The sequence below is a fragment of the Lampris incognitus genome, chromosome 1 (assembly GCF_029633865.1).
Source record: "Lampris incognitus isolate fLamInc1 chromosome 1, fLamInc1.hap2, whole genome shotgun sequence".
In the NCBI taxonomy this organism is placed as follows: domain Eukaryota; kingdom Metazoa; phylum Chordata; class Actinopteri; order Lampriformes; family Lampridae; genus Lampris; species Lampris incognitus.
Genome location: NC_079211.1, coordinates 17,695,199 through 17,708,578, shown reverse-complemented (window position 1 = coordinate 17,708,578; position 13,380 = coordinate 17,695,199). Strand labels below are relative to the sequence as shown.

The window sequence follows — 13,380 nt, the reverse complement described above, 5'->3', positions numbered from 1 at the left end:
CCTCACGCATCTTTCACAAGTCCTACACTTCTGTTCAACAGACTGAAACATCTTTGGCCAGAAAAATCTGGAACGAACAAGATGAAGGACACGCTGAGCGCCAAGATGACCGACTTCATCATGAAGGCTTTGCAATGCTCTTTCTCTGTGGCTACTAGGCAGCACCAGCTGATAGATCTGATTCCCACGATCAAGACATTTCCTAAACAGTACTCCATCTATAAGCTCTAGTCTATTCCATTCTCTAAGGAGCAGCTTGACTTCTGACAGTTCAGAGGACATCTCTTGAAAAGTGGGTTTTCGGTTTCCTTGAATGAAACTGATCACACGTCTGATAGATGGATCCTGTCTTTGAGACTGATACCAGTCATTGTGAGTCATTCCAGGGAGGGTGCCTTGTCCAGAGAACACAAAGTCATCAGGGATGGCAGAAGCATCTAAAGCTAAGGATTCAGCAAGAATGGGGAGTTCTGGCTGCAAATAGTCAGCCAAAGTGGTCACAGAGTGGCGTTGACATAAAGCAGACAGCATGTCACCAGAAACAGTTTTGCTTTCTCCATCCAAAACCCTTTGCTTCAGCTCTTCTATCCTCGCTTTCTCCTGCTTGAACTCCTCATCTTCTTCTGACGGACTCTGGGGTCTTCTGGACAACCCATCGGCATCTTGATTGCTGATCCCAGCCCTATACTTTATGGTGAATCTGTAGGTTGACAGAGCGGCTAACCAGCGATGTCCTGCTGCATCAAGCTTTGCTGTGGTCAACACATAAGTTAGGGGGTTATTGTCTGTTAAAACCTGAAATTCTGTTCCATAGAGGTAATCATGGAATTTCTCACAGATGGCCCATTTCAAGGCGAGGTACTCTTGCTTGTGGGCAGGATAGTTTTGTTCACTTCTGGATAGTCCTCTGCTGGCATAAGCTACAACCCTCAGCTTCCCATCGTGTTCCTGATAGAGCGCAGCACCGAGACCATCGCGGCTGGCATCAGTATGCAGGACGTAAGGAAGATTGGGATTGGCGAAGGCAAGAACAGGGGCCGAAGTCAGTTTATCTATGAGAGTTCTAAAAGCAACGTCACACTCTTCAGTCCACTCATTTCCAAAAGGTAAGGTGGGATTGATGGAAGTCTTGACCCTGTCCTTCTTGTAAATCTTCCCTCTTTTCCTTGGAGCAACATAGCCAGCAGTTAGAGCATTCAATGGCTTTGCTATTTTAGAGTACCCTTCCACAAAACGTCGGTAATATCCAGCAAATCCTAGGAAGCATTTGAGCTCTTTTCTGTTGGTGGGTTGAGGCCATTCTCTCAAAGCAGAGACTTTGCTTGGATCTGTGTGGACTCCAGTGGCATCTACAACATGGCCAAGGTATTTAACAGAAGTCTGGAAAAAATGGCATTTTTCAGGGGACAACTTTAGGCCATAGTCTTTGAGCCGGTTCAACACTTTCATCAATCTGGCCTCGTGCTCTTCTAGTGTGTCAGAGAAGACAATCAGGTCATCCAGAAATACTAGTACTTCATTGAGATGCAGGTCTCCAACACATTTCTCCATCAGTCTCTGAAAGGTGCTTGGTGCATTTGTCACACCTTGGGGCATACGATTAAACTCATAGAAGCCTAGAGGGCAGACAAAAGCGGTCTTGTGCTTATCTTCCTCTGCAACTTCTACTTGATAGTAGCCTGACTTCAGATCCATGACAGAAAACCATTTGGCTCCACTAAGAGCAGAGAAGGTGTCTTCGATGTTGGGGAGAGCATAGGCATCTTTGATCGTTCTCATGTTCAGCTTCCTGAAATCTATGCAGAGTCTTATTGCACCATTCTTCTTCTTGACAACTACAATGGGGGAAGCAAATGGAGACTCTGACTCGCGAATAATTCCAGCGTCTAGCAGCTCTCTTAGGTGTTGTTTGACAGCTTCTCTGTCAGAGGGATGAATGGGTCTGGGTCGCTCTCTAAAAGGGGCTTCATCCTGGAGTCGGATGCGATGTTTTACTGCAGTCGTATGACCATGAGACAAGTCATCAACAGCAAACACCTCTGGCATGCTGTTCAGCTGGTGTGTGATCCGTTTTTTCCACTCTTCTGGAATGGGGGAATCTTCCAAATCAAAGTTGGTGGTGTTACTCTGAGACTGAGGGATGTCAGGCACAGTCATATTTTGGGATTCAGACGGCATCACATACTGTGCTACCATCATTTCAGCTATCACCTGCCTTGGATGCAGTGTGACACTACGATCAGTCACATTTCTGAGAATGACAGGAATCTTGTTTAAAGATCGAAGTGGAGTTTCTATCAAGGAATTTTCAACGAACACTCCACCAGGTAAGGAAACGGTTTCAGGGGATTCGACCACGAAAAGGGAACGTGGGAAATGTTTCTTCACTCTGACATCTCCAAAGACAGACACTTTTCTTCCTGGTGGAATGGTGACAGGATGGCGTCCATGCAACTTAACATGATTGGCTGAAATCTCTTCCTGATGACTTAGGGCAACATGCTGGAACAGCAAGATACAGTCACTATTGATATTGGGCCTTTGTAAGAATTCTCTTCCATGTTTTTCTATGCCACCTTCATATAATCTGTCAAGGACATTGGTTCCAATCAATAGGGGAATCTGAGTGTTAAAATGGCAATTTGGCACAATGAGAACTAATGAAGAGACCTGTTCAGCTACGCCAGTGATGCTGCTGGGGAAGGAGATGAGGGCTTGGATATAACCCTGGTAAGGAACATGTTGGCCACCTGCACCTTCTATCTGGAAAAGAGTCTGAATGGGCTGGATGGGGAGGAACGATAAGTGGTTCAAGTAGAATGTCTCTGAAATGGTTGTTACTTGGGAACCGGTGTCAAGGATTGATTCACATTCTATTCCTTCAATGGAGACAGATGCAGTGCAGCGTGGCCCTACAAGTTCACAGGGAAGGGATAGGCTATTTTGGTATCTTTGTCTGTATCTATTTTTTCTTGTCTGGGTTCTATTCATAATATCATTAATGGGTTTGGGACTGTTATGCTGGTACTTAGCTCCTGAACGTCCCGAAACAGGAGCTGCTACTAGTTTAAAGGCATGGAGGTGAGGGTATGCGTATTCCTGTGAGCTTCACGTTTTTGTCTCAGCTTGGTGTTCTTTTGATGGACAAGAGCGGGGTTGGGGGCACTCACAAAGTGGGCAGCAATGTGAACATCTCCACCACATTTAAAGCAGAACCATGGCTTGGGAAAACGACGCGTGTAAATTCGAGGTGTGGAGGCATTCATGACCATGCAGCTGGTTTCAATCTGAGTTCTGTTTGGCTGTGGTTCTTCCTTGATGGACAGGGTTGCAATTTGTTTCTTTAACTCAGCTACCTCATCGCGGAGTTTCTGTGTGTCTTCATTTTTGTTTTCGGCTGGGCCTTCGATTCCATAAACAGTGTGGGCATGCACTGAAGCTTTTGAGCTCCCTAGATGTTTCTTCATCCTATCTAGTTTAGCTGAACGACGGCCTTCTTCTGTCCTAAGCTGATGAAGCAATTCAGGAAATGAGGGTGGGCTATTTTTTTTCTGTTCAAGCTGAAGACCTAAAATCAACGAGTGGTCCCAGCATCCTCTGCAGAACTGTCTTATTAAGTGTTTTTCTGAATCTACAAGTGAAGCTCCCCCTCTAGAGATGACTTTAGTGAGGAGGGTCTGAAGTCTGAATAAATAATCAGATGGCTTCTCTCCAGAATTCTGGTTTGCACTCAAGAATGCAGCAAAAAGCTCTTCTCCATCTTCTACGACTCCAAAGGCTGATTCGATGTGGTTTACGTACGCAACAGGGTTTGCATTGACACCAAGCGGTTTCACCATGTCAGAAGCTGGACCAACCAAACTCTCTAGAACCTTTCTGATTTTTTGTGAATCGGTGACATAGGTGTCACTTAGAAGCAGCTCAACTTGAGTTCTCCAAGCTTCATAATCTACTTCCCCATTTGGCTTTGGAAGCCTACCTGAGAAGGTTCGAATTTTACTTGGGCTACTGTATGGTTGTGTTGACTCATTCTTAATAACATGTTCTACTACTACGTTCTGGATGCTCGGGGGATTAATGATGTCTTCTTCAAGGCTCATTGAATTACGCATGGATGAGTGTGTGGTTGGAGCACGGTGAATGTCAGATATAGATGGCCGTCTGTTACATTCTTGGGTCATGCTAGGCATGTGCTCAACATCAATGCTAGGCTTAGTGTCTTGCATAGGGCTGTGTTCCGGTAAAGACGTGTTGTCAGTTTTCTGTGATGCTGTAGACCGAATGCGCCTCAGTTCATCTTTTAAGATGGAGGCATAGCCTGACATGGCACTACCACCAATAGCGCTGAGTTCTTCGAGATATTGCTGGGCTAAGTCTTTGCCTATTTCCTCTTGACATATTTGTCTAATTGTTCTGACATTCCATAGAGTAGTTGGATCAACAGGGCTAGGTATAAGGCCAAGGGTATCTGGGGTTATCCTGGTGATTGACTTTTCACACTCAAATTCTATTATTACCCTACCATTAGGTTGGTTGGGCTCATCCACAACTCTGATGCAGGATGAGATCTTCCCATGTTGTTCGAAGAAGCTTATTATCGTTTCGGCAGAGCTCATTTCATTGACACCTTCAACTAATAAGCAGTTTTGTCCATGGACTTTATACTGATTGCAAAGATCCATATTGACTGTGTTATTTTCAAAATAAAAATATATATAATCAAGTATTTTATAGAGAGGTGTGGTCAGTGGGGTAGTATATGGCCTGAAACGCTAATTAACCAATCTCCTGGCTGGCTCGCCAACTTTCTGTAACCTGCACGACAGGGGAATGGGCCTATGCTTGCGCAGGGACAGTTTACAGTCTAATGTCTAAGTTCAGTGGAGATTGGTGTAGGTTTTTTTCTAGACCGGATTCTAGTACTCACCCCAAAGACAACACACACACTCGTGGGTATAGTTTACAATAAAAAACCAATTTATTTCAACAGTTCAAAGTAAAGTTATTTCAATATCAATACTAAATTAGATGTGTTTTTTATATATATATATATATATATATATATATATATATATATATATATATATATTACTCTATTATACTTTTTAAAAGTTCTTCCTAATATTCTATTTATTGTCTATATCTATCTATATTTTATTTATTTTATACCCTTCTAATATATTACTCATGCAGCCATATTCTACACTAACAAATTAAAGAAAATAATCCAAAATAAAGTATGAGTGCACTCAAAGAAAATAATAAAGAAAAGAAAAGGGGGAATGATTCAGTCTTCCAATCTGTGCAAGGTGCAATGTCCAGATCCTACCACAATCACAGGGGCAATTTAATGTAGAGGCGATGATGATGAATCCAAATCCAGGGCGATGATGGGGGCAATCCAAAGGGGGTATCCAAGGGTTCCAAAAGGGTGTAGCAAGGGGGGTTGTTCGGGGTACTAAAAAACCAGTCAGGATTCCAGCAGCGTACAAAACACAAGAGAAAAGAGTCTTCCTTCAACGGGAGATCATCTGTCAAGGAAGCTTCGTGGGAGGGATCTTTTTTGTCGTAGTTCAAATGTCCTGTAGCTCAAATATCCGTAGTTCAAATATCAATAATTCAGGTATGCATAGTCAAAGTTGTCCGTATTTCTAAATATCCGTATTTCTCTTCTCTATTGTCGACGGTTGTTTGCATGGTTTAAACTCTGTAGCTCGTGTGCCTCCTAGAGGCTACTCGTGGAACTTACATACGTCACAGGGTACATGTAACCATGTGGGTTACAGACTGAATACTGTTGGATGTAAATGAATGGTCCCAGTGCTCAATTCACCTGGATATAGTAATGGGCTGAATGATGATGGGTTGGTTACCATAGCAATCACTTTGCTGGTGCAGCTGAGAGGAGACTGCCTTCTGCACACAGACTTCCATATCCGAAGCATCTCCATGTGTAGTGTCTGCTCTGCCTCCCTCTGAGGCCCCCTGCTTGGTAAAACCTGACTCTACTGTGGCCACCGCGCATTACATCAGCTCATTACAGATATACGACTAACATATATCCCAATGTTAACATCTAAAGTAAACCCACCTGCTCCATATCAGTACCCATGTACGCAGGAGGGTTTGATAGTCAATGTTTTCATAATCACCACCACCGTACAAACAATCACACTTTAACTGTCCCATAGAGTGTTTCCTAATGGCTATCGTTTTATTATCATTTTCAAGAAACCCAGTTAACCTGGCAGTGTTAAAACTGAACGAGCAGGGCCTCTTGGACAAATTGAAAAACAAGTGGTGGTACGACAAGGGAGAGTGCGGCAGCGGGGGCGGGGACTCCAAGGTCAGAGCCAGTTTGACAAACCCAGCGGGTAACCCATCGCCACTGGGGGAGTGGGGGTGGGGGGGGGGTAACCGGCAGACCCACGCTGCACCACCACTCTGGCAACACCTACGCCGTCCGCGGAGTAGAGAAAAGCAAAGGATGTCCTCAGGGTGTAATCGCTCGGTCTACTGTGGATCAGTTTGAGGATAAAATATATCCCTTCACTTGGTCTGACAAAATAAACAGCTTCGGCCCTCAAAGGGACCATTACCAGTTGGTTTCCCTTGTGCTCAGTTATAGTTGTGGATTTCATGTGTTCAGGCACCCAGCAGCTTTGCAAGGACCTCTGGCTCGTTAACAAGATTTGGCTGTTTACGCCATGTTTTGAGGTGGTCCCCTACATAAGGTACTTTTAAGAAGGGACCATAATATATTTGCTATATTTATGTTGCACAACTGAGAGTATGCAGTGTGCCGGTTACCCAAAGTGATATAATAATACACATCTAGGGAGCAAGCCAACAAAGCTAGATGGCGTATTAATGCATATCACTTTGAATCTGATGTTTCTAACAATGTTAATGAAATATAGGTGTATGTGTGTAAGTATGCTTTTTTTTCCTTTCCTTTTTTTTTTTAATCTAAAAGCAAGCTCAAGCATTAACTTGTGTGTATTTGCTGCTTTATGTTTCTGAATGAATAACATAAAATAACATGGTATGGTATGTTATTTATGTTATTTCCTTATGGTTGGAAGAATCCCAGTAAACCTAGCGGTGTTGAAACTCAATGAGCAAGCCGTCTTAGACAAACTGAAAAACAAATGGTGGTACGATAAAGGGGAGTGTGGCAGCAAGGACTCCGGACGAAAGGTCAGTCTCCAACCCGGTCCTGTCACCTCACAGCATCTCCCAGCACAATCTTGCCCTGATCCTAGACCAGTCTCCTAAGTCCTGCCCTGCCCCCTAGTCTCCCTCACATACAACTACACCGTATTTGTGCCTATGGTTCTAGCAGCAACGTTCTGCTCTTTCTCTCTCGCTCTCTCTTTCTCCCACCCACCCCCCCCTCTCTCCCACCCACTCTCTCTCCATCTCCTGCTCTCTCCCCTCTCTGTCTCCTGCCCCCCCCCACTCTCTCTCCCTCCCTCTCCTCCCTCCACACTTATGAGCTCATGTTATTACAGATTTGTCGACCACTGCTATCAAGGCTATGCTTTGCATGTAGAAAGAGTTTGCAATGGATTATTTAGAAGTGTGACTTTTTTTCTTTTTTTTTGTTAATGCAGTTAAGGATCAGGTATTTAATATCTGCACATTAATTAAGCAAGACATACAAATCCTCTCTGTGATGGAGGCTCAGGAATGCTGTGTAATGCTACCTTGGATCAAGTGTTCTGATAGCCTTGAGTTTGTGGATCAAATCTGAATCGCTGTAAAAGGATCGCACTATTACTCATCATGATAAGGCTGGTTGCCAAGGAGAGAGAGAGGGGGAGAGTGAAAGAGAAAATAAGGTTTTGTGCGGACAGTGCAAGAGATACCAGTGTGGAGAGAGGCAGATGACAGAAGGCCATGTGAATATGTTGAGCCATGACCCTTTTGCATTTTGGCCCCTATAAAGATCATCCCCCCTTATAATGATCATGCGCCCCTATAATGATCACGCCCCGATTCTCTCACTGTAAAACTTAAGTGTGCATGTATGGATGCAGACCCTGTCTATCGTAGGCCCCAAGTCACAGCTAATGTACAAACCTGCTTGCATGCATATGCACTTTGTCACTCATGTTTTAAAATAGTAGTGCCTCACTTAGACACAGACAACTGTTTTGCTTTTTGAGTGCAGGTACCTCCCTATGAGTTTTTGACAACAGCTGACCTTGGAACCCACAGCCATCACAAATGTCCACATTATTGTTCTTGCTCTGTATTCTTTGCATTTGTTTTGATAACTTTGTCTATGCTTTCGTTAAACAATAATATATCGCATCATGCATGTGAGTCATGACTGTGTAAGCACGTCTGTCATAGGCCCGATGTGGTTCTCAGTGAATAAGACCAGGAACCGAAACTTAAAATCATCCTTACTATTCTTATCATCTGGTTTATAATTGCCATAGTTTGCATTTCAAAAGTATTACTAAAATGCTACATTATCACAAATTCATGCAAATGCGTCCTCCACTTTTCCCAATGAAATACATTAAATGAAGAGCCCGTCTTTCAGTTTAAGTAAATGAGGAGCCATTGTTGGTTGACTATTCATAAACTCATACGATGAATGTTTAAAACTCTCAACCAGGACGAAATATAGCTTTTAACGTCCCCATGAAAGAGCTAGACCCTAATACGTGATAGGTTTGAGAGCTTTAAGCCAAGCCCTAAATGACTCCAATCCATTACAGACCGTAAATAGGCATAAATGTAGGTCGATGCTTTGCGATAGTGATTGCGGCTTCATTTTGCTATGATATGAAAGCTAAACCAGTTTTGGAATCTGTGTAAATGTATGTTGCATGGACGCATGTTTTCAAACATATCTCTGTGCCGTCATTGTATTTTACTCATATAAATCCCTCACAAAATGCAGTTCTGGGCGTCCGGGTAGAGTAGCGGTCTATTCCATTGCCTACCAACACGAGGATCACCGGTTCGAATCCCCGTGTTACCTCCGGTTTGGTCGGGTGGGAAGCCGGCTGTGGGTGTGTCCTGGTCGCTGCACAAGCGCCTCCTCTGGTCGCTCAGGGCACCTGTGTGATCCTCCCACGCGCTACGTCCCCCTGTCAGGTGAAAAGAAGCGGCTGGTGACTCCACATGTATTGGAGGAGGCATGTGGTAGTCTGCAGCCCTCCCCAGATCGGCAGAGGGGATGGAGCAGCGACCGGGACAGCTTGGAAGAGCGGGGTAATTGGCCATGCACAATTGGGGAGAAAAAGGGAGGGGAAAAAAAGCAGTTCTATTTAAGAGAAAAATTGAGTATTTTCTATTTTTCATTGCCATAGTATAAACAATAAACAGAGGGAAAATGAAATGAAATATGATTAGTAATATTTAAACTCTTTATTGTTCAGTGAGTTACTGCAAGAAAATTATAATGGCCTGAGATATGTAACATGTTTTCTGTTTTGTGTGTCCTGTCCAATAATTTATAAGTTTGACAATTTTTCACAAAGTTCTGTTCATGTCTTGTCTCAGGAATGGTTTGTGTGAGATGTGTTTTGATCTTTTTTTGGATTCCTGTTTGTGAATATTACATGGGAATAGAATATGTGTAAGTTGCGTGTGAGTAAGCGTGTCTGTCTTCACATATGCGGTACGTGTGTGTCTATTGAGATGTGTTTGCAACTCAATGCTTTTCTCAACCCCTCACCCATCTCCTCCCAGGACAAGACGAGTGCTCTGAGCCTGAGCAACGTGGCGGGGGTCTTCTACATCCTGATCGGAGGCCTGGGCCTGGCAATGCTGGTGGCACTCGTGGAGTTCTGCTACAAGTCCAGAACAGAGTCCCGCCGAATGAAGGTGTCCACCGCGCGAGCCGCTGCTGCCTCAGCCGCTCAGGCCTTTCACTGCTCAGCCTTAGACAGTGGCGCTAGCGCCCCCTACACAGAGCTGCAGAGCTACGGCCTGTACGCCAACAACACTGTTAAGATATAAGAGCAGAACACAGCCATGGGGTAGGAAACGTTGTGATCAAGCCATGATGATGATGACATCCGCCTCCTCACCCCTGCCCATTTAACCGTGATCGCAGTAGGGCAACTCACAGCTTTCCCCCCACCGCAGTGCAAACGCTCTCCTGTACCTCGCTCTCCCCTCTGCAGCTCACTTTGCTCAGCCTATTCCTCAATGGTCTCCCACAGTTGTCTTTTTATCACTTGATTTTAAATTGCCTTTCTGCCTGTTTCTGTTAGTATGGTGCTGAAGCCTCAAGGCTTTACCACAATAGTGTGTTTTTTGCAGACTGATGCAGTTACAAAAAAACAGCTAAAGCCATTATGCTAACACACCGGGGTTATTATATAGTCTAGCATTTAACTTATTTATTTTCATGATGAAAGTATGTTTTGTCTGTACTGCCTCTGGCTGGGTACATTATGGATGAAAGTATTAATAGTTTATCCAGGCTTTTTTTAAAACCGGAGGATTCTGGGGCCACTTTGGTGATAGTGCACTGAAAAATTTCCGAGAACAAAAAAACTTTTTTTTTATGCATTGCATTTATAACATATTTTCATAAAGAAGAGATTTCTTCTCCACAACACAATCAGAAAGGCAAATTGAATCAAAGTGGTACGTTTACCTACCTCTGTCTCCTTCAGCCAATCTCTCCCCTGTTCCCTCTTCCCCTGTTGCTGACTGTCTTGCAATACAGAGCCCATTGTAGTGTACATCCTCTATATGTATACCATAAGGCAGGCCTGGTGCAGCTACTATGTGTTTCATCACTGTTTGAGCCTGAAAAAGTTTAACCAATTAGAGGTTTTTATTCATGTGTTTTATCTGAATTTCCGTCGCCTAATGGTTCTTTCAAAAACGATAATCTGAGGCTTAACTTTTTTTCCATGATTCTTGAAAAGCTGGGAGATACAAAGTTCTCCTTCCATTAGCAGCGCTATTATATAAGCCGTAGTTGTTTGTCACCTGTTCAGCAAGGACTTTAACTGTTGACAAATGAGGTCCTGTAGAACCCAACGTGAGGGCTCGTCCTCCCGACATCAAACACCCTCGGACGAGCTGACTTATTCCTTATGCAGACAGAAAAGGCGAGGCGGGCCTGAATGACTCTCTTATGTTTTAATCAGGCTGTGAGGAGATACCTGATCAGTATGCGTATGAGATTGGCTCGAAACCTATTAGTCCAGCGGTGCCTTTTATGCTGTTTGGCTTGGGAAAAAAAAACAACAAAGCAGATCCAATTAGAGGCGGTTGTAATTTCCCAATCCCCACGCAGCACTTACAGGTTGCTCCAGATTACATTGACTTCACTGAATTTAATCAGCTATAGAAGGGAGGTGCAGGCATATGACAAACACAGAAATAGACAACACACATGCGCACACGCACACACACACACACCATTAGGTCTACTTTCGGGCCCACTGGCTTTTATTGTAATAGACTGGAAAATGAAGCAATAAAACCAATGAGTGAAGCCTCAGCTCCCATCTTACTACCCACACTTCCGCTGTGCTCCTCCTTTTACAAATTAGGACATTGCTGCACATCGGGCAGCACCACAATTTACCACCCGCAGATAACACTCACGCCAAGATAAAGGGGATGGAATCCAACTCCCTGCGATTCCTAACAGCTCTCTGTGCCCCTGGAATACACTGCGTGCCAACACCAAAATTAAGAGAGTGACATATTAACTGCTGATTATGCTCATATATTCATGTAATTAAGTACAAGAAGCAGGACCAGCGGCATGTGGTAAAAGCCTCGAGGTTGAAAGATGCTTTCCATAGTCTTGTCTTTGTCCTGCAATAGTCAAAAGCCTATGAGAATAATTGTGTGATGTTTACTGCTAGCGCTATTCACTGTTAGTTCATCCCATAGATTAAGGATGACAGACTTAAATCTTGCTCACAATTTAACTGAAATTATTTTTCATGTCATGTGTTTTGCCTTTTTCTGACAGCAATCCATCAACGATGCCATGCGCTGCTCTACTCTGACCAGGATGAGTGGTAACGGGAGTGGCGGAGAAAACGGACGCATCCTCACCCATGACTTTCCCAAGACCGTTCAGACACTGCCTTGTATGAGCCATACCGCCAGCATGGGACTCGGCGCCTCCGGCATGTGATTATAACACGAGTCCTCTGGCGGCCAAGGCGTGCTATGGACAGGGCAGGGCAGGGTGAGCATGAGACTCTCTGACCTTGCAATATCACGGCTGTCCGGCTCAACCCGTCTGCCTGTTCTCCTGGCTGGCTGTCGATCTGCCTGACTCCTACAAGACTTTACTTACTGCCAAAAAAAAAAAAATCACTCCCGAACGGCTCACTATAAACTATCGACAACACAGACCCATCAACATTTTTTCTTTCTATCAGATGTTTCAGAAAACAGAACACTGGAAAAAAAGGACGGAAATGTGCTGCAATAAAGAAACTTTCAATGGGACGTGTTTTGGACTTTTCTATGGTGTCCATTTGTGTGAGGAGAAAAAAAAAAAACTTGGCCTGTTCTTCAATGTCGACGACTACGCTGTGCCATTTCTATGGACCTGTTGACATGAGTGTGTGTGCAATATCTCCACTTCCATCGCTGATCTTCTACTACCTAAATGCTTTCTTACGGCTAAAGGAAGGTGTCTCTGCACAGACATGGTGGAGGAGGACAAACACTTGTGATAATTGAGGATTTTGTTTTGGGTGAGCCATTTTCTCTCTCACTCGCATTCACACACCTTTTTTTTTTGGAAGGACACTGCTCAGTACAGCATATCTACTTTTTAACGGTATTATACACAGTTTACATTGTTGTAATACTACAACAGGGTTTTGTCCAAATAATGTGTCACATTTGCTCTTTATTCAAGGTTAATCCTGTTTTAATCAGTGGTTAACCAGGCTATAAAAACATGCATTGCTGCTACACCTCATTAAACACGCCATGCCTTGTTTTTGTACCACATGCCCACTCTCACAAACTCGCATGGGATTCACACAGTTGGTTGCTGCTATTTAGTCGATAGCGTATCAGCCGGTAGACGGAGAATCCAATAACGAGGAACAGAAGACCTTGAACTGTTTCATGTATGATGACGACGTACGGATGAAGACCCCAAAACAACAACATACACCGATTCTGAGGCTATGTACAGTACTGCATATTCATATTCTGCATATTCGTCGCATATTAATTCACATGCAAGGGTGGCTATTCACAATGGCAGTAAGAGGACGGAGATTTTGCAGGATTAGGCAAAAATCAGACGGAGCAATTTCGAGTTATCGTACTTTCTGCATAATTGAAAAAATCTGATGAGCTTTGAGCTGAAATCAATTTCACCGAAGCGGTAAGAGCAGCTAGCCTCGCTCT

The 13,380-nt window shown here is 43.8% G+C and overlaps 1 protein-coding gene across 5 annotated transcripts in view; it reads left to right on the top strand.

Moving 5' to 3' along the window:
* gria1a (glutamate receptor, ionotropic, AMPA 1a) overlaps positions 1-12,139 on the top strand; it is a 110,867-nt gene extending 98,728 nt beyond the window's left edge. For 2 of the 5 annotated variants that reach the window (XM_056273323.1, XM_056273285.1), the window contains 3 exons: positions 6,232-6,346; positions 9,715-9,849; positions 11,972-12,139. In XM_056273323.1, coding sequence (XP_056129298.1) covers positions 6,232-6,346; positions 9,715-9,849; positions 11,972-12,139 — 418 coding nt within the window. Of the gene's footprint in view, positions 1-6,231; positions 6,347-7,085; positions 7,201-9,714; positions 9,985-11,971 lie in introns of those variants that run through there. The other 3 variants (XM_056273296.1, XM_056273314.1, XM_056273304.1) reach the window with 3 other exon arrangements.
* The last annotated feature ends 1,241 nt before the right edge of the window (positions 12,140-13,380 follow it).